The 23,973-nt window shown below is 32.7% G+C and overlaps 1 protein-coding gene across 1 annotated transcript in view; it reads right to left on the reverse strand.

Annotated features, from left to right (window-relative positions):
- The window catches only part of LOC133173725 (uncharacterized), a 94,942-nt gene extending 76,482 nt beyond the window's left edge, over nt 1-18,460 (reverse strand). The window contains exons 1-5 of the mRNA XM_061308745.1: nt 18,412-18,460; nt 18,183-18,243; nt 17,959-18,070; nt 17,514-17,687; nt 17,110-17,203 (exon numbers count right to left, since the gene is read on the reverse strand). Coding sequence (XP_061164729.1) covers nt 17,110-17,203; nt 17,514-17,687; nt 17,959-18,070; nt 18,183-18,243; nt 18,412-18,460 — 490 coding nt within the window. The remainder of the gene's footprint in view (nt 1-17,109; nt 17,204-17,513; nt 17,688-17,958; nt 18,071-18,182; nt 18,244-18,411) is intronic.
- Nucleotides 18,461-23,973: the final 5,513 nt, after the last annotated feature.

The following is a 23,973-nucleotide window of genomic DNA, read 5'->3' on the forward strand; positions in this document are numbered from 1 at the left end:
TGATAAAAAGCACACATATTGTACCTTCAGTATATATATTGCGTTATATGTAAATCGAACGTACAGCATTGCAAAATATCGACAAAACGTGACCCGGAATTGGCGACTTCACTGTATCCCTTCCCAGAATTAGCATGGTGACCATCATAACCCGAGTCCTCTGTCTCGGGAGCGTCGTTTATCCAATGATGTTTCTGTATGAGTGGAAAATTCTCGAACGGGACGTAAACAACATACAATCAATCAATCAGTCAATCATTCCTTCTACTTTTAATTTCTATTTCTGTTACTTGTTTTTACATTCTAATTTAAACTTAGATTGATCATTTCTCATTTGAAAAAAAATACGGATTAGTCTAAATAAATTTCTGAATAAAGAATTTAAGCACAGAAATACTTAGACTAAATTGTAAAAGCAAGAGTAAATATTTAAAATTATACAATGAAAAAGAAAGATAAATTTGTAAATGTAAGAATAAGAATCAAAATACGAGAAGAGGATAAAATTTAAAGTAAAATTTACAATAACATGGAACTAGAATTAAGCAAAAAGTTAAAATAGAAAGTTAATGAAATGTTATCCTTTATAATCAATGAAATTAGACGAAGCGTACGCGCATTCATTTGCGCATGTTACAATATTTAGCATAAGGTGTATTACCATTTGTAAAGAAGTGTTGACCTTTTCTAAATAATATCAGTAAAGGTAACAATGGGAAAGAAAGAAATTTTTATTTCAAACGTTTCTAGATCAATAAGATTCAAGTATTATTCATGATTAAAGGACAATAAAAAAGTTACTTACGATGCGATTTGCTTGTAAAAACATCAGGAGGAGCAATTTTTGAAACCACATCCTCTATAAATGTAAAAAATTGTCACATCCTCTATAAATGTAAAAAAAAATGTCACTTTATGAAAAGACTTTAATGAAAAAATGTAAGAAATAAAAAAAATATTCTTTTTAAAAACTCAATAAAAATATAATGATGCTTGGAAAACTGCAAAAATAATTTTGAGTAACATCAAATTAAGCATTAGAAAGTGTTCAAAATATTTTTGCTCACCTGTTTTAAATCTGAATTTTTGGCTCTTCTTAAAAAGTTTTTTGTATGTTTTCTGCGTGTTTGTCAATGTACATACATCTATGTACATTCTAAATTTCTATTCTATCTTCTAGAGTCAGTTTGATATATGAAACATTCCTTTCTCGTCCCTTGAAAGTATATTTCCAATAAATGTATGACCTTATTTTGCAGGTAGAATCAAGTAGTGTATGTCTGTATTAAACTTGATTACTGACCAGACCACTCCATTGCTGTGAAACAAGAATTTAATTCCTTTAAAAGGGACGTAGGACTTTGATTTTTAAATAACAGTCTAATTTTATACAACGAATTTAGTGAATTTTGGTGATGTTTGACGAATCTATTCATAATATTAGTCTATATATAATATGTAAAAGTTGATTTCGATAACGCTATATTTCACAAAGTGATATGTATTAAAATTAGGGGATGTCGCTATTTGTCGCTATTATCTCGATATTCTTCTTACAAGAAACTAGATGTGTCGTAACGCCACAAATGCTCCCGCACGCAGCCAAAATTTCAAATGCCATGTTTAGTTTCAAATTTGTTTGCATAAAAGATTTTTTTCTAAGTTCAAGGGGCATTACTAAGATAAAAACTATACAATGTTTACCTTATTAAGGTGGCACCCCAACTAAATGCAAACTTGATTTGTATTTTTCTGGCGAAATACCTGCATATGCGATTCCAACCTTATACATATATCCCTACAAAAAGAGAGCGAAAACTGAAAATGTCCTTATTTTTTCTACATTCAAGAGAGATAACTCTGTCAAAAATCATCGGATCATGAGCAAATTCAAACTTGACATGTATTTTCTGGTTAGATACCTACACATGCAATTTCAACCTTATACATACATCCTTACAAAACTCAAATTTCTTATTTTTTCTAAGTTTAAGAAGGATAACTCTGTCAAAAATCGTTGAACCACAACCAATGTCGAACTTGATACGCGTATTTCTATGACGCATCTATATTTCAAATTTGAGTGTTCAATTGTTGCCGAGATAATGAACGGAAAGTCAATGATGACGGAATGAGAGAATGACGGAACAGGGTAACACTATATGCCCCCGGCCATTTTATGGCGTTGCATAAAAATGAGAAGATAAGAAAGGTTATGCTTGAAGATAAAAAGTTAAATTGAGTCTGAGAAAGAAATTAATATACACCTAAATGAAAAAAGAAGATTGTTTTAGAATAGATTAGAAAAGAACAATCGAAGGTCATATTGTAAGTACCGGTAGATGGGTCGGAAGAGGAAAGACCACAAGGTACTTCTGTAAACTGAGGAACAGTTTTCTTTAACCAAATAATAAAAATAATAATAAAACTACATTTGTTATTTAAGAAATAAAACTTGAAGAAATGATATCATTGACCAAGGAAGAAATACCTTAGAAGGTTAAAAGATATCCTACCAAAACTCTTAGACTTGATACTTCAAAATATTGATCAAAATGATTACATTCCAACATTTAATGAGCACATCAGAGTCGAGAGAGGAAAATACCTGAACATGAAATCTTTGCACTTTTTGATTGTAATATGAAAGTTAATAAATCTCCAGGGAGTGATTGGCATATTATTAATTTTTTCCTTTACAATAATTCTTGATAAATAGATTCAACAAAAAGTATTATATCATAAAAGTTAATAAACTGTATTTTCTCCGAAAAGTAGCTTCCAATTTTCATAAAGGTGTAAAAGGAGAAAACCGTTTGCTTTGGTTTTCCTCCCTCAGGCAAACATGAGATAATTCCCAGTGAAATATAATTATAGCATAATAGGACACAAATTGTTTGTCTGCCTTACGTCTGGTGTGTTCCCCGAACGTCTACTCGTTAAAACAACTATATTTAATTATCACACTCAATTAAGAGGCCGTCTAAGAGGTACAGGTAGAGTTTATCTGTGTTACTTTGATTTTACAAAATAGTCTAAATTAGATACTTTTTTCCTGATATAAATTAATATGTACTTAAGTACAGTTTGATTGATTAAATAATAACTATAATTCAAGGCACTGAACAGTATTTTTTCATATAATAAATATTTTTATTTCAAATAGATTGATGTACAAACATTATTGCATACCGGCAATAGTTTGAAGTGATAGCATGTTTATTATTTACAACATTACTTTTTTATGCCCACGTATCGAAGATTTGGGGGTATATAGTTTTTTGCCCCGTCCGTCCGTCTGTCTGTCTTTCTGTCTGTCTGTTTGTCCGCAAAAACTTTAACATTGCCAATACTTCTGATTGGTTGGAGCTATGGCTTTCATATTTCACATGTTTATTCCGTGTGACAAGAACTTTCTTTGGGTACCATCATATTTGACCTTTTGACCTTGAACTTTGAGTTTGACCAATTTTTGCAAAATTTTACCGAACTTTGGCCATAACTTTTGATCAATTAGAGCTAGCGCTTTCATACTTTACGGGTGTAATCCTTGTGACAAAAACCTTCCTTTGCATACCAACATCTTTGACCCTTTGACCTTGACCTAGGAGTTTTACCTACTTTTGGAAAAACTTTAACCTTGGCCATAACTTTTGACCAGTTGGTGCTAGGGCTTTCATATTTAAGAAGTCTATTCCTTTTGACAAGACCTTCCTTTGGATACCAACAATTGTAATCCATTGACCGTGACCTTGGAGTTTAACCCACTTTTGAAAAACTTTAACCTTGGCCATAACTTTTGAACGATTGGTGCTACGGCTTTTATATTTCACGTGTATTTCTTGTGAGAAGGCCTTTTCCTTGGCCACCATTAATTTTAACCATTTGACCTTGACCTTGATGTTTGACTTACTTTTGAAAAACTTTAACCTTTTCCATAACTATTCAATTGTTCCTGCTATGGCTTTCATATTTCACGGATATATTCCCCGAGACAAGACCTTACTTTGGGTACCAACATATTTGATTTGCATTTGAGAAAGTTTAACCTTTGATATGAGTTGCCATACGGGGGCATCAGTGTTTCACAAACACATCTTGCCTTTTACATAAGACTTGAAGCACTCTATATTTTCATCACATTTTAAGCACTATTTTACATATATAAGGACGATTGTGTGTTATGTCCTTGACCCATGGACATTCAGACAAGTTTAAGGTCACTAACAGAATTTTTCTTTAAGAAATTGAGTCCACTTCATCATTCTTTAATGGACTCGATTCAAGCCTTTCAGCAAGATTAAGATCTTTGGCAGAAAAGTGTGAAATTCAGGTCCAGAATTTTCTAATGAAGAACATAGGATGTCCATATTTCACTCAAAGATCCCTTATGACCAGCGGATGTATCATTGACATTTTTATATGATAAGTAGAACTTTTTCAAAAAGCTTTGCCGTCTTTAGCAATAACCTGAAACAGTAAACGGACATAGACCTATTAGGCGGTATTATTATTGAGTATTGTGGTTGTTGGCTCTGTACACCTTCAATAGCTTTTTTAACACAATAGCCCTTTTATATAAACGAAGGAAAAAATTGAATATACTAAAATTTCAATGTTTGCATGAAATATAAACTGTTGTTGAAATTCCTGAAGTCACTGTTCTATTCTCAAGGTTATTGTGAGCCTATGTCGAATTTATTGATGTTCAAGTGTTTTAAATTTCGATTTTCTTTCATTTTTTTTCTTCAATGAAATGAAATGGATGTAAGTCATAAAAGTAAAAATATATTGATTAAAACGTTTTTGATCAGAATATCAATTCTGAAATTGTAATTGGTTTCTTTGTCAAAATTGAACTTTGCATTCCCTTAGAGTTGCTGTCCCTTGATCAATCAACTGTCTCTGTGACATTCCAAAAATAGCATAGACTTTATCATTAACAATATTCTTACATGTAACAACGGGGACTTAAATTTTACACATCATTGCATGAAACTTTAAATGAGAACATTCATTGTGATGGTCAGAAGCACTTTATGTCTTTCAAAGTCATTCACACACAAGTCAACGTCACCAAATATTTCCCTTTGCACTAAAACTGTAAATATTTTTTTAAGTTTTATTTGTGATATGATTACTATATGCTCATAAAAAGCTTTTATCGACAAAAGTGCAATCCTTTTCTGAAATTATCACCCTAATTTTCAATATAAGGTGAATAAAAATGCATACATTGCTGCTTAAATGGCTTGTTTTATTTCCATTAAATTCTGTAACAGATATAGGGATGGGAAAAATAGAATACCAATTTTTTTTTACTTTTTATGCTCTGAAAAAGGAAGCATAATATCAGAAGCTGTACAAATATTTACAGGGAAGACTTTTCTTAAACTTGACACTGATGACTAGCATTTTGTTTAATAATGGCCTAACAATTAGTATGAAAAACGTCAGTCAGCATTTGACTCAATGATCAATTGTATTTGCTGACAGGGTCATTGTATCGACCATAGAACTTACGAAATGATGACTTTAAACGAGACTGCTGATATTCTTGTTTCATCAACTTGTTTGTCAATAATTTACCTCGTTTTAGAAATTGTACATACGTAGAGCATGCTCTTGCGTATCGAATAAACTGAGAGATATAAACCCCGTATGCAGGTGATGAAGCTATATTGCTGCATAAGTAAGGGAAGTTGACGATTGAAAAGTTAAAACCATCACGTTTATCATAAAGCTTGGTTGTTAGATTACCATTAACGTCTTTTTCAAGTAAAATATCTAAATATGAAACAAATGTGTCAGACTATGTAGTATCTTTTATCTCAAGCTCACCATGATATATCGTATCGACATAAGAATGGGAATAACCATTGTTAATTGACAATACGTCGTCGATATATTTAAATGTCGAGTTGAAGGTCACAGCAAGTGTTTTCTTCTTTTCATGTATAAGATTTTGGACAAATTCTGCTTCATATGAATACAAAAAAGGTCTGCTAATAACGGGGCGCAATTGGTACCCAAGGGAATTCCAATAGATTGTTGGAAGACCTGGTCTCCACATAGATATTGTCAATCAAAGATTCAAGCATCTTTTTAATGTCAACTTCAGAGTACTTGTGTGTACAATCAGAATGTTTTTAACAAAATAATTTTGCAAATGACCAATGACAAGGTAAGTAAATTTACGAGTTCCATTTTTATTGAAAAAGCAGCTGTCAATGATATCAAAAATCCTGGATTTTAATTAATCGTGGGGAATGGTTGTGTATAAAGTTGAAAAGTCGTAAATTTTTAAGCTGTTGATTTTGGTAAAATCTTGTGATTTCAAATTTTCCAAAAGTTCCCTGGAATTTTAAAGTATCCACATCTGATTTACACCACTTCTCGAATATATTGTTACACAGTACTCTTAAAGTTCCCCCTTCACTACTGTTAATATTTTATTGAAGAGTAAAGAAAGAGGCTTGATTGGACATTTACTGGAACCCGCTATGTATCTTTGTTTGTAAGGATTTTTATGAAGTTTCGGAATCCAATATAGATATGGTAGTTTAAATTCATTTTGGTTGTTTGGAATATCAAAATATTCAAACCTGACATATAATTTTGGAGAATTTCTTCCTTAGAAAGAGAACTATGAGTATAAGTTGGATTACCACTTGTAGAATTAAATCCAAGTTCCTCTAAAATATATCTAATATAATGAGTCTTACAAACAAAGACAATGTTGTTACCTGCTTTGTCAGCAGGGACCAGTACGTACTGATCATGTAATCTATCTTATCCTTATTTCACTTCTGGATTATTGAATACAGATGGATAGATGGTTCTCCTATTGCCCCTCAATCTTTTAATGCGCGATTTTGACATACATCTGATATATTTAATCCATTCTGACAAAGTGTCAATTCTTCTTTTTCATGTCTGGCCCATCGCCTGGCGTAATCCTCTACAGAATTCATAATATTTATGAAATTTCGACGCCAGTTGAAGGATCGGGGTTCCCTATATTTAGGACCTTTTAAAATTAATGATCTAAGGTCCTCATTATGAACTATATTTACGTCACCAGTAATAACGTGTCCAGCAGGACTATAGTTATAGGGTGAAGAAGAACATGAACACGATGGAGGATTATGGTTCAGATATTCGATATCCAGGCACTGTAAAATTTTCTTTAATTAAAAAGTTTGGAAGAAATAGTCGATGTATATTTGTAGGAAACACAAGGTGTAGTCTTTAATTTGAAATATGGTTGAATACAAGACTGGACCCTTTTGTGATTAAGAATATTACTTATATTAACCGCGTCAATTCCTTTGTTGGCATATTGAAGTTTAAGGAACAAACGAACTGTTTTAGCTGCTTCGTCAGTGAAACGTGGGGGTTTAAAAAGCCTATGATTTGTAATATCCATAATCACAGATCCGAGCCTATATTCTGGTGTCGAGGAATCAAAAATGGACTTTCCTTGACCTTTTCAAGAAGACTATGTAAAAGTTTCAAAGGGACAGAGTAAAGTTTGGTGCGAATATGATGTAGATCTAACTGTTGATTTACGTAAGGTAGTAATGAATCAAAAGAGACATCGTGTATTAAAAGTTTATTGTAAGACCGATGCCCATGCCTACGCTTACGTCTCTGTGTATGGTTAAAAAGTCCCATCACATTTACATTGTTACACTGTGGACTGGAAAGATTTCCAACACTATTGACATTGTCATTACATCCGTAGGGAAAGGCTGTCCATAGTTTTTTAATCCAAAATTGTTCTCGTTGTCTACGGAAAGGTGTACTCAGTGATGGACTGTTTATATGGTGGTAATTTTTTTTTTCTAGAATTCTAACTTTCATTGACAAAATTGAATGATCAGATAAATTAAAGTGCTTGTAGAGAAGCTGCTGGCCCCCGTTTTTGATTTGAAATCTGTGACCCGATATTCTTTTATGAAGTGAACCCTTGGTTTCACGAACATAAACAAGTCCACAAAGATTACATTCTATTCCTTAGACAACATTATTAGATTTGCAACTCAGATTTTCCCAAGTTTTGGTATAGAAGCTATGTCCAGGAAGATTACTGGTGAAAGAAGTTTTACTTATCAAAATGTCACAGTTTTTACAGTTTTTCGCAGAGCATTTTGAAATAGAAGACCTGGGATCGGAAAAGGAATCTTCAAATATATCTCTAATAGAAATCTTACATTCTTTCAATTTTTTGTATGAATTATTGGTTTTATACCAAAACTGGGAATCTGAAGACTGTACATATGACATATGTTTAATATCCCTGAGGATTATCCGAGGGGCATCGAATGAACTCCTTGAGTCTGTGTCCCTTATAGACTCAAAAAATATTTTCCTGTGTTAGAATGGATATGAAAGCACATCATAAAACCCTGGCAGGTAAAGGGTGTGAAACTCATTGACGATTTTCTAGAAAAATTTTAAAGTCTGCAGTATGTAATACTAGTAATTACGAAATCATTTGTTATCAAAAGTTTAATCAAAAGATCTTTACAATTCTTTCTTATTAAAAACCTCGGTTTTGCAAAACTGATGCACTAAAACTTAAAAAAAACTGTTTAATGCAATGTTATTTCTACTTAAAATTATACATAAGGAATTTCGAGGTGAAACAATATGACAGAAATATACGAGGGTCATTCAAAAATACACGTGAACAATGTCGCTCTTCATCATATTTTTTTTTTTTTTTACAAAATTTATGATCAACACATTTTCAAATGTAAAAACATTGATTTTGTCAATGCGTGAAGTTTCATTCCATTTGATTAAATAGAACACATGTTACCTAATGTTAAAGTCAACATGTTTTGTCAACACGGATCACTCTTGACAACATTGTAACCGTAACGTCAAAATTAACGTCGTGAAAGTTTCTTAAAGTACTCTCTCTCGTTATTTCTCACAAGTTCTATAGCGCCTTACCAACTCATCAAAAAAGTCTCCAGACCTCTTGACCATAATTTGCTGATAATTGTTCGAGTAGCATAAGTTAGTTAGTCAGTGTTCTCAACTTCTTTATAGCGTAACTCTGCTTTTACCTGTTCCACAACAGTGAAGCCGCATATCGCATTCCATGACGTTACTAACTTTTTTGACCAAAATCTTAATGATAATTTGTTTTCTCACAGACCGTCCATCGTCCGATTCAAAGTCCCCACCACTTAAAATCTGTCTTGGCCATTTATATACAAATGCATGGCTCATTTCTTATATCTTTCTTGGTTTGGCCTACATTTTCAGACTTTGTTTTAGAGGTTTCCTGAGTGCAAAGCAAAATTCTATCGCTACTCGCTGCTCCCTGACGTTCTTAAACCATCGTTTTTGTTTTATTCAAAGAGGAAATGAAGCAATTTATTACATTACAATTTGGCATTTGAAATACATTTACAAAACTAAATATAAACGTTCAAATTTCATTACGTTTAAGCGTCATTTGTTAGAGATATAACTATAGACATTGTTAAGTGTATTGTTAGAGAAATACGTAATTTTGCCGGTGCTCAGTGAATCTATTTTCGCAATCAATTTTTAGCTCACCTGAGCTGAAAGCTCAAGTGAGCTTTTCTGATCACATTTTGTACGTCGTCCGTCTGTCCGTCTGTCTGTCTGTCCGTCCGTCTGTAAACTTTTCACATTTTCGACTTCTTCTCCAGAACCACTGGGCCAATTTCAACCAAACTTGCCACAAAGCATCCTTGGGTAAAGGGGGTTCAAGTTTGTGCAAATGAAGGGCCATTCCCTCTTCCAAGGGGAGATAATTAAGAATTGGTGAAAATTTGGTGTCATCTTTTAAATATCTTCTTCTCAAGAACCACTCGACCAGAAAAGTTGAAATTTGTGTGAAACCTTCATTACATAGTGTAAATTAAAGTTTGTTCAAATCATGGCCCCCAGGGGTAGGGTGGGGTCACAATGGGGGATCAAAGTTTTACATAGGAATATAAAGGAAAAATCTTCTTCTCAAGAACAACAAAGCCATAATTAGTCATATTGATATGGAATCATCCTCAGGTAGTGTAAATTCAAGTTTGTTTAAATCATGACCCCCAGGGGTAGGGTGGTGCCACAATGGGGTATCAAAATTTTACATTGAAATATATAGAAAAATTCTTTAAAAATCTTTTTCTCAAGAACAACAAAGCCATGATTAATCATATTGATTCAGAATCATCCTCAGGTAGTGTAGATTCAAGTTTGTTCAAATCATGACTCCCGGGGGTAGGGTGGGGCCACAATGGGGTATCAAAGTTTTACATAGGAATATATGGAAAAATTCTTTAAAAATTGTCTTCTCAAGAACAACAAAGCCACGATTAATCATATTGATATGGAATCATCCTCAGGTAGAGTAGATTCAAGTTTGTTCAAATCATGACTCCCGGGGGTAAGGTGGGGCCACAATGGGGGATCAAAGTTTTACATAGAAATATAAAGGAAAAAATCTTTAAAAAATCTTCTTCTCAGGAACAGCAAAGCCCTGATTGATAATATTTTTATGGAAGCATCCTCAGGTAGTGTAGATTCAAATTTATTCAATTCGTGATCCCCGGGAGTAGGGTGGGGCCACAATGGAGGATCAACGTTTTTCATAGAAATATATAGGAAAAATCTTCAAAATCTTCTTCTCAGGAACAGCAAAGCCATGATGAGTCATATTTATGTGGAAGCATCCTCAGGTAGTGTAGATTTCATTTTGTTCAAATCATGACCCCTGGAGGGGGGGGAGGGTAGGGTGGGGCCACAATGAAGGATCAAAGTCTTAAATAGAAATATATAGGAAAATATCTTCTTCTGTTCAAATGATGACCCCCGGGGGTAGGATTGGGCCCAATGAAGGATTGAAAATTTTACACAGGTACATATAGGAAAATATCTTCTTCTTAAGAACTGAAAATCATGTTTAGTCATTTTGATATGGAAGCATCCTCAGGTAGTGTAAATTCAATTTTGTTCAAATGATGACCCCAGGGGTATGCTGGGGCCTAATGGGGGATCGAACGTTTTACATAAGAACATATAGAAAAAATATTTCTCAAGAACAGAAAAACTATGTTTAGTCATATTGATATGGAAGCATCCTCAGGTAGTGTAGATTCAAGTTTGTTCAAAAGATGACCCCTTTGATAGGGAGGAGCCACAATGGGGAATCAAATTTTTACAAAGGAATATATGGGATTTTTAAAAAAAATATCTTATCAAGTACAACAAAGCCATTTGTTATATTGACATGGAAGCATCATCAGGTAGTTTTAAATTCAAGCCCCCCCCCCCCTTCCCGGTAATCTTTTCAATACTGAACTGAATTTTACTTTTGCCTAGCCAATGTACTCAGGTGAGCGATGTGGCCCATGGGCCTCTTGTATATAATTTCTATATATATTAAGATATAGTTGAATTTTATAATTCGAATTCCTTAGATTTATTGTAAAATGTGTCTACCAAATTTAGCTATGATATGACATTAAATAAAAAACAGATCTAACAAAAGTCTACGAATTTTTCGAAAGACCCTCGTATGTTAAAGATGCTGTAACATAATTATGTAGAAAATGACGCATTTTCGTGGAGTTCAATTTGAAATCATGTCAAAAGTAACCCCGATACCTATATTCAAATTAATATCATTTAAAAGAAGAGGCCAAGAAGATATGAAAAACCGTTTTCTGAGAGACTGTAGGCAGTATTGATACATTTCTTTCGTCTTAGATGGAGAAAATTCTCGTTTGTATACCTGGTTTTCTTCATTTTTCATTGAAAAGGGCAGTTTAAAAAATGTTTTTTCCTCGAGTTTACCTAAAAATTATATAAAGTCCCGATACACCTTAATTTTTTATGCTATGATTTTAATTGATTATTAAATGAATTTGTTTCTCAAATTTGAAAAATATGTAGGCACTTTTCATTTCCTAGATCTTGACCTTAAATACTTTTTAAACATCTTTTTTTTGCCCTTAGGGTCATTCTGTGTTAATGTTAATGAAAGCTTTCTGGTCGTTTATTTGTAAAGCAAAATATCTAACATAAGAACCTTTTTTCAATTTATCAAATAAATGTTTTTTATTGTCGTGTACTCATTATAGCGACTGAATTTTTAATAATTCAATAATTAGTAAACGACAATAACAGTTTATGCAAACATTACATCGTATGAAGTGTTTTCAAACCACATCCCTTAATTCCTTCACTTTGACTTTAGACTGTTTCACGGTAAATGCGGTACTGCTCTTTTGCAGAACAAAATGATATAGTTTGGTGAAATATGACGTAAAAGTAATTGTTAAATAAACGTCATTTGATTAAACTTCGCCAAACGTTTTTATTTTCCCCTGCAAAAGAGTAGTACTGCAGTTACCGTGAAGGGGATAATTATAGATGGACTAGGAATTTTGATCATTTCACAATATCATACTAGGATTTCATTCACGGTTACTATCCGTTTTTCAAAATGTTGGAGAAATGTAATATAGTTATAGAATTTTATGAAACGAAATAAGGTAATTACTATCACAGACTTGAAATGTTCCTTCTAATCTGTGCATAAACGGGAAACGCAATATACTAAGATAATAAAACCCAATTTATAGTTTTAGTAGCAAATCAATGAAATTGTTATGTTACAAGATTTATAACTGTATGCTTATGCTTTTTTCCCCCTAGATAATGATGATTTGAAGAGGAAGTTCACAGAACATGTGTGGAAAACTAAACAAGTAAAGTATTCAAAAGTTGCACTTGTCTGCAGGAGAACGAAAGATGTAACCTTCGCAAAAATTGAAACATATTGTAGAAAAAGCTTAGTTCTCATAAAGAGATTGAGATTTTCTCTTTGATTTCCCACCGTATGTCAATCCATATAGGTTTTTAAAATCATATAAAAACGTTTTACAACCATAAGAATGTAACATTTTTGCAAAATTCGAAAATAAATATTCTCATGGGCAACAACGCTCACCTGAGTCACCTAATCTTTTCTTTTAATCTTTAACCTTTTTATTCCAAAACATATAGAGAAATTACAAATACAATTACAAAATATAGCTTTTTCATGTATTTCGGTGTAAAATAGGGGCATGATTTGAACATAAGGATACACAGGGGCCATGATTCGAATACAATTGAATCTATACGTTACATAGAAATACTAGTGTTGTAGAATAGAATTTCCCCCAAAGCTAGGTTTTCCCCCAGAATCTGTACTCTAGAGTAGGACTCCCCCTCCCCGGGGGATCTCACAATAGAGTCAAATGCCCTCCTCTTTCTTTCTCAGAGTTGGATTTCCCCTCTTTACCAATGCTTAAATCCTATCAACAATTTTTTATAGAGCTGTTTATAACTGTTGAAAGGTAAATCAAATATATAGTTAATTAAATAATATCATCCTTTAAGGGGGGAACAGTATATATAATACAAGAAATAATACCCGAAATGAGCGACAAAAAAGTGTCGCTGTAAACGAGGGCTTTGACAATGCTTGGATCTGTAGCTCTCTGGTTTGTCTCTCCGAATTTTCTCAACCAGAGAGCTACAGTTCTGCAGCTAAACTTCGAACATAATAATTCTGGTTGCAGAGCAATATATAATGAAATGGAAAATTTATAATCCCGTCGTTTCATGCTTACTTACTATAGAACTGTATTGATCCTTCTCTCTCTCTTTCTCTCTCTCTCCCTCTCTCTCCCAGAAAAAAATCAGACAAAATACAGCAAAGTTGTGATTTCTTGAAGATATTTCTCAGTGAATATATTACAGTAAATAATACAGATTTATTCATCTTATGAAAGTGTTTGAGAGGATTTCCTTTTTTCCTATCGTGGATTTTAAAAAAAAGTTGTAGTGAAGTAATGTTTCTTTGAAAATGCATTTAATTACAGAGATCAAAATGTGAAACAGGGGGAAAATGTTTATAGTTTAGAGCATGGTAACGATCGATCAGAGTGTATATTTTCATGTCATTTTATAGTATACATGTATATCAAAATCAAGCTATGAATTTTTTCTCATTCTTAAACGCTTAGCTTGGGGTGTTAATTCAGCTGATAATTGTTTAATTTAGTTGTAAACGTTGTCAGTCCCCAGTTTACCAATCTGATATGTTTAGTAATATTTTTAAAACTAAATAATCTTTTCTTATATACCAATCAAAACTTCAAACCCCCCACGTTTTTTCAATAGCTTCTGTCCTAAATGGCATTACGATAGCAAACTTGACGCGAGGTTTCTGTTAGTAATACTCAGTCATTTTAAAACACCCAAGAATATCGAAATTGCTGAAAAAAATAATACACAATGATGTTCTGCTGTTAAAAACATACTGAATAATTGTGGACTTGCTTATGTATGGCAACAAAACTCTGTTAGCTTTACCTGGTTTAACAAAATAGTGCATAATGTTCTTGTAGATCAATTTAAGCAATTCTAGAATATTGACTTGTATAATTAACCAAAAAATGTCTTATTTATAGATTGTTCAAAAATCATTAACTTATGACAAATACTAGTTGAATTTACCTTCTAAAATTTGTGATTTTAGAACTGGAATTGAAAAACTTCCAACTCAGACAGGAGATGGTATAATATTGCAAGAGAAAACAGAATTTGACACTTGTGTTCACATAAGAAAATTGGAGATGAATTCTGATACTTATTCAAATGCACTGATCTAGACATAAAAAATTTAAGAATAGCATATTTGACCAAATATTGTTATACAAGTCCTAAAGTCTTTAAGTTTGAACAATTATTTAATATAAAAGGCAAAAATTGACTGATTAAACTGTGTAAACTAATTGGGATTATAATTGAGAGAGTTGTCTCTAGCTCTCTTGGTTTACGATTTTTTTCTGCTTTATTGAAAATATTTCATGATTGTAATATCCTCTGTGTTTTTAAAACTTATGAAAATAAACTATTGTCCCTGCCATTGACATATTCATAGAACCATGGCGATTTTATCGTGAAAGGAAAAATCGTGCTCGTGCATTGTAACCATAATTTTTTCTCTATGATTTTCATTTTGGGGTCTTTATACACAAAACATTTCGTATGAAATGCAATTTAATCGATAAATTCACACAAGAAGAAAAAAAACTCAGGTTGCAAGGTAGTTGTATCGTTCTCGAAAAAGTACCGGAAGTTTCAAGGGACCGGAAGAATTGCTGATCTTTGTTGGCAGCCCAGACTCGGATAACTACTGCTCGTCAAGATCGTTACACATCATGATTTTAGATCTGAGAGATGGATTTGCAAGTGTCTGTTCAAATGGTGGTTACACGCGGTAGAAGGCTCTTATATGTATTTAGCAGTCATTCAACCAATATCAATTAATAATGAAACAGATTATTTAAAAAAGAGAATGAAAATTACATACAAGTTGTTCTTAAACAAGTTTAAGTTTTGAATGCTAGTCACATCGCATAAAACAATTTTTCACTGATAATGTACGTGTGTGGTAGAATGGCGGGTATGCAGTTTTGTTTAGTTTATATCAAAATTGCTCAGTTTTCTGCTTTGTTTTTTTTATATACACATCATGCTGCATTTTCTAAAATTTGTAGTTTTTAACATTATTTTATATACATGCATTTATGTCATATTGACACATTCTTGTAAACTTTATCCACATTGAACATCAAATCTATACAAGAGGATCCAAGTGTCAATTTAGAAACAAAAAAGTAGTTTATTACAGAAACTAAACATACTTTAAGCAATAATTCGTATCATTGCCAGTATTATGCAATGTTTTATAATGATGGAAAATGAAACTTAGAGTGTCTCTAATCCCAAGTTAAAGGCAAATGTAAATATTCAAAATATTCTGAAAGACACTTAGGACTACTAAATTTATATTTTTAATGTAATATTTTACTTTCATTAAGAATGAAAAACATGAAAATAAAAATCATTGACATATATAAATAAAATTCAATATTCAAGCGACTAGGAGGGGCACATTCTTCAGAAATATTTTTCTGATTTATACTGCCCCTTAGTACATACCCTATAGGCAGGTCTAATGTATAATTTTTGTAAATGTTTCTAGAAAACAGAAAAAAAAGACACAAAGCTTTCAGTTTATTGCATCATAATCAGTTCGACATTTTTCATGCTTCGCAAATATAGCCACCAAGATATGAACCATTATCGCAAGGGACATTGTGGAACGTGAAGCGATCTTTTGCATAAAAGAACATGCATTCCTCGGGAGAACGGTCGGATCCATTGGGTTCTCCGGCGCCAAAAGCAAAATATTTCATCTTGGTCATTTGTCCGTGCTTGATCCACCTCCAATCTCCTCCAGACTTTCTTCTGTTTATATTTCTTCCCCCAACATAGAAGTTCAACCCTGATATTTTAAGTCCAAAAATGATAGAATGCATATAAAAAATGTACGAAGCGAAACTTAATTAGAGGAAACATTAAGAAGTATTAAAAGGGCACCAATCAGTTTTTTTTTATTAATACCTGTACGCATTTTCTTTAGGAACTTTTTCATTCGCAAAGCCTCTTCGAGAGTTTCAAAATTGGCCAGATACCCGCCAGCGTCTAAACAGTTGGCCTTTAGGATGTAATGCATAAAAAAGTAGTTAAAAAATAATAATTAAAAGGAATTGCCGTTTACATACTAACATTTTACACATTTATTCTCAAGTCTTTTTCTACTCACAAAAGCTTTGTCTCCTGACACACTATCTTTCTTGATCAGATAACAAGAATCCCAGAATTTTTTAAACCGTCTAGGACAGCCGCCTTTATTTAAAAAAGACTAGATAGACCATGGTAGTAAAATTAGATCATTAAAACTTATATAATCTTTTCATGAAATCAAGTGTCTATATCCTTAAGGTTTTGATAATTTATAAAACTTCAAAGATTTACACCAAACAATATAATTTATCATACCCTGGTGATTAACACCGATCTCAGTCGAACTATATTTGAAACTGAGGGGAATCAACAGAGGTCAAACATTCTGTTTTAATTTCGTTTAATTAAAATAGCAAACTTCAATTGTCTTGTGGCTAAAAAATTTTAAAACAAATAAAATATCAAGATGAGAAGAAATACCTCCAACGATTTCAACTGCGTCAATATATACATATGAACCGGAGGCAGTACAATCAACTTCGATTCTCAGCTCATTTACAGGAAAGTTCAATCTCTGAGTAGAATAGTGTTTATTTTAATTTTAAATAAATCATATGAAATCTTTATATATTAACGATGTCATTTTTAAGTGAAAATATGCTTATTTAGAAGACTTAAGGATAGAAAATATCATTATTTTCCAGCTATGTTTCGATTTGTTACGTGTTTGCCTCCTAACCTTTACTCCCTACTCAATGACTTTCAAAAATGTTATTTTGGTAGAAAGATCACTCATCATAAAGCATATGATTACTAAAAAAAACCAATGCCAGTGTTTACCATTAAAAAATCATGTTGCACGTAATTCTTTTAAAAATACTCACTTTTATTTTGGGGGAAAATATCCTAGATCTTTTGATTAAGAGTGCATATGGAGCCTTAAATATTTCAACCCATCCGTTTTTTTCATTTTTCGCCAATATTCTCTTGACAGCTCCAGCGTTATATACTTCATATATGTTAACCTCAGTTAGCCAAATCTTTTCCGGAAATTTCAACTGACAATAAAAAGGATATTCAGAAAAGAAATTGTTATATAACCTAGATTTTTTAGAATATCGATATCATTTTGAATATGTAATGAACATTTGAAGATAAAGAACAGTGATTAATATCATAACTAAGGAAAAGACTTCTTAAAAAAACACGATATTATGCTGATGGTTATTTTTCAACATGCTTGTGTTTTTTTAGGGATTCAATCATAATGTCTAGTGAAAGGAAACATACTCAAAAAAGTTTTACTAAGTTTCTTATATAAGTGTTTACCTCTATGTACTGATTTGCATCAAGGTGTCTATACGCCTGTGTCCATGCCAATGAACTTTGACTGTATTTAGGATAAACATTGGGTTTTCCCAATATCTGTTTTGCTGAGTAGCTAGAAAATTTGCAATAAACACTGAATGAAATCTTGTAATAAAACATTTTTGTGATCAGATTAACGTAGATTACAACATCCATTAGAATATGAAAGTTTGAAACTTGTTTACCTTGTTGAGCTGTACTGTGAGGAAAATGCTGTAACTTCCGAAGCCCATTCTCGTTTGGTGGCTTTTTTCACATCATAAATTAAAAATTTTATAATAAATTCTAATAAACATATTTTTTGCACAAATATTCATTGAATAAAATTTATTTTCACTTTCTCTTACTGGCAATTGTAATGATACATATCTATTTTTCTGAAATTTTCATTAATAAATACCATTTTTAGCCTACCCTCTGAAGAAAAGACGACTAATATGAGAACGCACAGTAGAATCTTCATCGGAGCCACCTACCCCTCAAAGTAGCGATGTCTTTATGTTAGACAAGTGTTCAAATTTTACTTATAAGGTAAATAAAATGTACACGTTTATCATGAGTCATTACTCCTCTCATATTACATGTTAGCATGTTGCAATTTAATTAATTTGTAAGAATTTTATGTTTCTGTAATACGGACCCCTTTTATACAACAGATGTTGACTTTGGATTTTTTCCAACATTGTAATACGGTTAGTACGTTTGATATAGAAAATGTCATAAAATACAAGAAAAACAATAAACATAGTTTATCTTTTTCATTTATTTACTATCATCACCATTTCAATTACGGGTAAAAACTCCGCTGAGTTTCTTTCTTTAAAAATCAATTTTCTTTTGGAATAAAAGCCAACAGAATTGCATATTTCTTTATAAACCTTGTTACTGGCGAAAGGTAATTTTAATAGTGGCATCACGTGTAAAGTGAAATTCTTAAACAGACACAGCTGAAAACTTTGCACATTGCTTTCTCATACCATGTAAATTATATGATTTTAACTATTCATAAATGCATTAAGCACGACAATAAGTACAATGACAGTGAAGCACCTAAATTTTATCTTTTAATTTTTTTTTATACAGCAGAGTTCTGAAAATTAAAGTATTTAAGGAATGAATTTAATAGCTACCCAATTTATACGGTATAAAGTGGGTTGGGGCAGTTTACTTTATAAACCGCGAAGCGGTTTATAAAAAAGCGTAAACTGTTCCAACCTACTTTATACCGTATAAATTGGAAAGCTATTAATTTCATTTCTTATAATTTAATTTTCATTCATTTAGTGTAAGAAAAAAGATTATTGCCCTCCAAAAATGACTTCAAATTGTACAAAATTTTAATGTAACGTCAGGCGGATCGATACGTTTTTGACGCAAGTCTTATGACGTAGGCAACCCAATTTATACGTAATAAAGTAAATTTTTTATCCAATCAAATACCTCGTTTTAACCAGAATTAAATCATTCTCCATTAAAAATGAATTTAAATGTATCTATCTGATTTATCAAATATTGCTTATCCAGGTAAACACAGGTAAATCTAGCTGTACCCGACCCATAGAAAGCCCCTTATTTGAGTGTGATGATTACCTAATGTTGTTTTTGGTCAGTAGCCATTCGGGGAACACACCTGAATGGCTTATCCAATAGCGGGAAAATGATTAACCTCTTGACATAATGATAAGCACATTTATTTAATTCTCTACGAAAGTTTCTGATCCTCCTATGAATTCAGATTTTCTTTTTAAAAAATGAAAGAAGTAAAGAAAATGAAATAATTTTGAGAATGAACTCAGCGGCGGTGTGATGCGTTGACGTGCGATTGCTGACGTCTTTACATATTTTACATTTTATAGGTGGATTTTTGTATTGGCCTATTAACTTAAATACAATTATGTAACTGAGTCAAAAGATTCGAAGGGAGATCCAAGAGTTTTTTCGGGTTGGGCGGGGTGGGGTGGGGGGTGGAGGGGGGATTACATTTAAACTTATAAAGAAAAGAATGTAAATGTTTTTTAAGTAAAAAAAGAAATAAAAATAAGATAATGCCCGAACACAAAGAAAAAATGTATTTCTTGGAAAATGCGGGGAGGGGTTCTCTCCTCGTGGTCCATCCTCTTTCCTACATATTATCTTAAAAAGTTTTTTTTTTTTGGGGGGGGGGGTAGTATTTTTAGTTTCTTTATATCAAGACTACACCTTGTATTTCCTACAAATATACATCGACTATTGCTCCCAAACTTTTTAATTACAAGAAAACTTTACAGTGCCTGGATATCGAATATCTGAAACATAATCCTCCATCGTGTTCATGTTCTTCTTCACCCTATAACTATAGTCCTGCTGGACACGTTATTACTGGTGACGTAAATATAGTTAACAAGCATTCTGAGAGTATTGCATTAGCAATACTAGTCCACTACCGGCAAGTGTAATCTGGTTCCCGTTAAGAATGGAAAATGCCATAATTCCGTCAAAAAACAATGAAGCGAGACGAAATGCAAACTTGATCTATAGCGTATCAAGGTAAAGTCACATACAAAAAATCAGCTCAATATCTGAAAGCATTTAGAAGAAAATTGCGGAAAACCCTTAAAAATTGAAAAGGCCGTAATTCCGTCAAAAGCCAATGAAGTGGAACGAAATGCAAACTGGATCTGTAACTCATCAAGATACACTCACATACCAAACATCAGCTCAATATCTGCAAGCGTTTAGGAAGAAAGTGCGGAAAACCAAGTGGGACAGACAGACAGACAGAGGGACAGACAGACGGACGGAGAGACTAAGAGGAAACCTGTAGTCCCCTCCGGTTTCACCGGTAGGGGACTAATAATGAGGACCTTAGATCACTATCTTCAAAAGGTCCTAAATAAGGGAACCCCGATTCTTCAACTGGCGTCGGAATTTCATAAATATTATGGATTCTGTAGAGGATTACGCCAGGCGATGGGCAAAACATGAAAAAGAAGACATTGACACTTTGTCAGAATGGATTAAATGTATCAGATGTATCTTAAAATCCCGCATTAAAAGATTGAGGGGCAATATGAGAACCATCTATCCATCTGTATTCAAGATGTGAAAAAAGAATTATATTGTAGATAGATTACATGATCAGTACGTACTGGTCCCTGCTGACAAAGCAGGTAACAACATTGTCTTTGTTTGTAAGGCTGATTATATTAAATGTATTTCAGAGGAACTTGGATTTAATTCTACAAGTGGTAATCCAACTTATAATCATAGTTCTCTTTCTAAGGAAGAAATTCTTCAAAATCATATGTCAGTTTTGAATATTTTTAATATTCCAAACAACCAAAATGAATTTGAATTACCATATCTCTATTGGATTCCGAAAATTCATAAAAATCCTTACAAACAAAGATACATAGAGGGTTCCAGTAAATGTTCAACCAAGCCTCTTTCTTTACTCCTCACTAAGATATTAACAGTAGTGAAAGGGAAATTTCAAGAGTACTGTGCAACAATATATTCGAGAAGTGGTGTAAATCAGATGTGAATACTTAAAAATTCCAATGAACTTTTGGAAAATTTGAAATCACAAGATTTTACCAAAATCAACAGCTTAAAAACTTACGACTTTTCAATTTTATACACAATCATTCCCCACGATAAATTAAAATCCAGGCTTTTTGATATTGACAGCTGCTTTTCCAATAAAAATGGAACTCGTAGATTTACTTACCTTGTCATTGTTCATTTGCAAAATTATTTTGTTAAAAAACATTCTGATTGTACACACAAGTACTCTGAAGTTGATATTCAAAAGATGCTTGAGTTTCTGATTGACAATATCTATGTGGGTTTTGGAGACCAGGTCTTCCAACAATCTATTGGAATTCCCATGGGTACCAATTGCGCCCCGTTATTAGCAGACCTTTTTTGTATTCATATGAAGCAGAATTTGTCCAAAATCTTATACGTGATAAGAAGAAAACACTTGCTGTGGCCTTCAACTCGACATTTAGATATATCGACGACGTATTGTCAATTAACAATTGTTATTTCCATTCTTATGTCGATACGATATATCACGGTGAGCTTGAGATAAAAGATACTACAGAGTCTGACACATCTGTTTCGTATTTGGATATTTTACTTGAAAAAGACGTTAATGGTAATCTAACAACCAAGCTTTATGATAAAGGTGATGACATTTACTTTTCAATCGTCAACTTCCCTTACTTATGCAGCAATATACCTGCATACGGGGTTTATATCTCTCAGTTGATTCGATACTCAAGAGCATGTTCTACGTATATACAATTTCTAAAACGAGGTAAATTATTGACAAACAAGTTGATGAAACAAGAATATCAGTAGTCTCGTTTAAAGTCATCATTTCGTAAGTTCTATGGTCGATACAATGACCTTGTCAGCAAATACAATTTATCATTGAGTCAAATGCTGACTGACGTTTTTCATACTATAATTGTTGGGCCATTATTTACACACTGAATTGTCGACGGATTTTCCCGTTATTTCCCGATCATGACAAGGAGCACACGGTGGGTGTGACCGGTCGGCAGGGGATGCTCACTCCTCCATGGCACCTGATCCCACCTCTGATGTTTTGGAGGTCCATGTTTGCTCCTATTTTGTAAGTTTAATGGACTTTTGAGCTTAAATACTGTTCGTTATCTCCATATATTTCATCTTAATAACCTTGGAAAACCTGGGGACGTTGTTCTGACACCCTCCCCCTTTTGGTTCCGCAAATGAAAATTCAATTTTCTTACACAGGAGTGAAGCGAAACCCTATTGCCAGCGATTTTTTTGTGCTTGCAAGAAATTTTGCGTTTAAAAGCAATAATCCTTTCTTTTTAGGATTCGTTTTTCTTTTATGCACAACGATACTGTACTTTCAAAATCAGACATGAATTGACCAAAGTTTATGATTAATAGGATCCGACACTTTAAAGAAGAACCGTTTGGTTCTGTGTCTTTTTGCAAAATGTTCCAGTTTTTGAGAATTGTAGTAAAACAATGGTATCCTTACAACCAGAATGACTTAAACGTATTACATGTAGAACCCAACATGCACCTTTAATGAAGCCTTTGATCAATTGCTTATGTATCACAACTAATTAAGAACGTTTCAGTGGTATTAATAGCACTTGTCAATTTGGTAGTACACATCGATGAATCTGTTTTCATTTGATTTTGATCTCATATGATTCCACCATCAATGTTCTTGCGTTTACTGTATGCAACCATAGGAAGGGTTGTCAATATATATTTAAGTCTAAATACTTCATCATGTAGTACGCAATTCCAACATTTCATCAGTCGTTTCCTGAACCCCTTTATACATAGGTTAAACCTTGTGACCGCAACGTGGGGGATAGTTTTTCATCTTTTGTCTTTTATTTACAAGATCCATTCTAATTGTTTGCAGAAATTGTTTCAAAATAGAAAAAATAAGAAAAGAGAAAATGTGATTTGTGATTGTAAGCAACTGACCAAACATCATTAAGAATATAGAGACCTAATAAGTTTAAGACATGGTTTCGTTTTTAAGTTGCCTTTGTTTTACATTTTTTTTCTCCTCTATAAATTCACGTCAGTGATTTATCCTTTCAGAGAGCGTTTGTCGGAGGAATCTGATTCTATAAGGCTAGACGATACACAATTTCCTAATAAGTAAAGAAGAGAAAGAATTAAGATATCAGTATGCGTGTAAACGCAAAGGTTATTGCGTTTAAACATAATTGTGCTTAAACGCATAAATATTATTGCGTTTAAACGCAAAAGGTATTGCGTTTAATCGTAAAATTAATGCGATTAAACGCAAAGTGTTTTGCGTTTAGACGCAATACTTCTTTCGTTTAAACGCAATAAAAAATATTTCTTTCTCTGAACTGGCTTCAACGGGCTTCCGTTGATTAAAAAAAATTAATCAGACAGATACATGTAATTTTCATGTTTACCGGAAAAAATAATATGCATTCA

The sequence above is a fragment of the Saccostrea echinata genome, unplaced genomic scaffold (genome assembly GCF_033153115.1).
Source record: "Saccostrea echinata isolate AGI-Se365-2 ecotype Australia unplaced genomic scaffold, CSIRO_AGI_Sech_v1 ptg000056l, whole genome shotgun sequence".
Classification (NCBI taxonomy): Eukaryota; Metazoa; Mollusca; class Bivalvia; order Ostreida; family Ostreidae; genus Saccostrea; species Saccostrea echinata.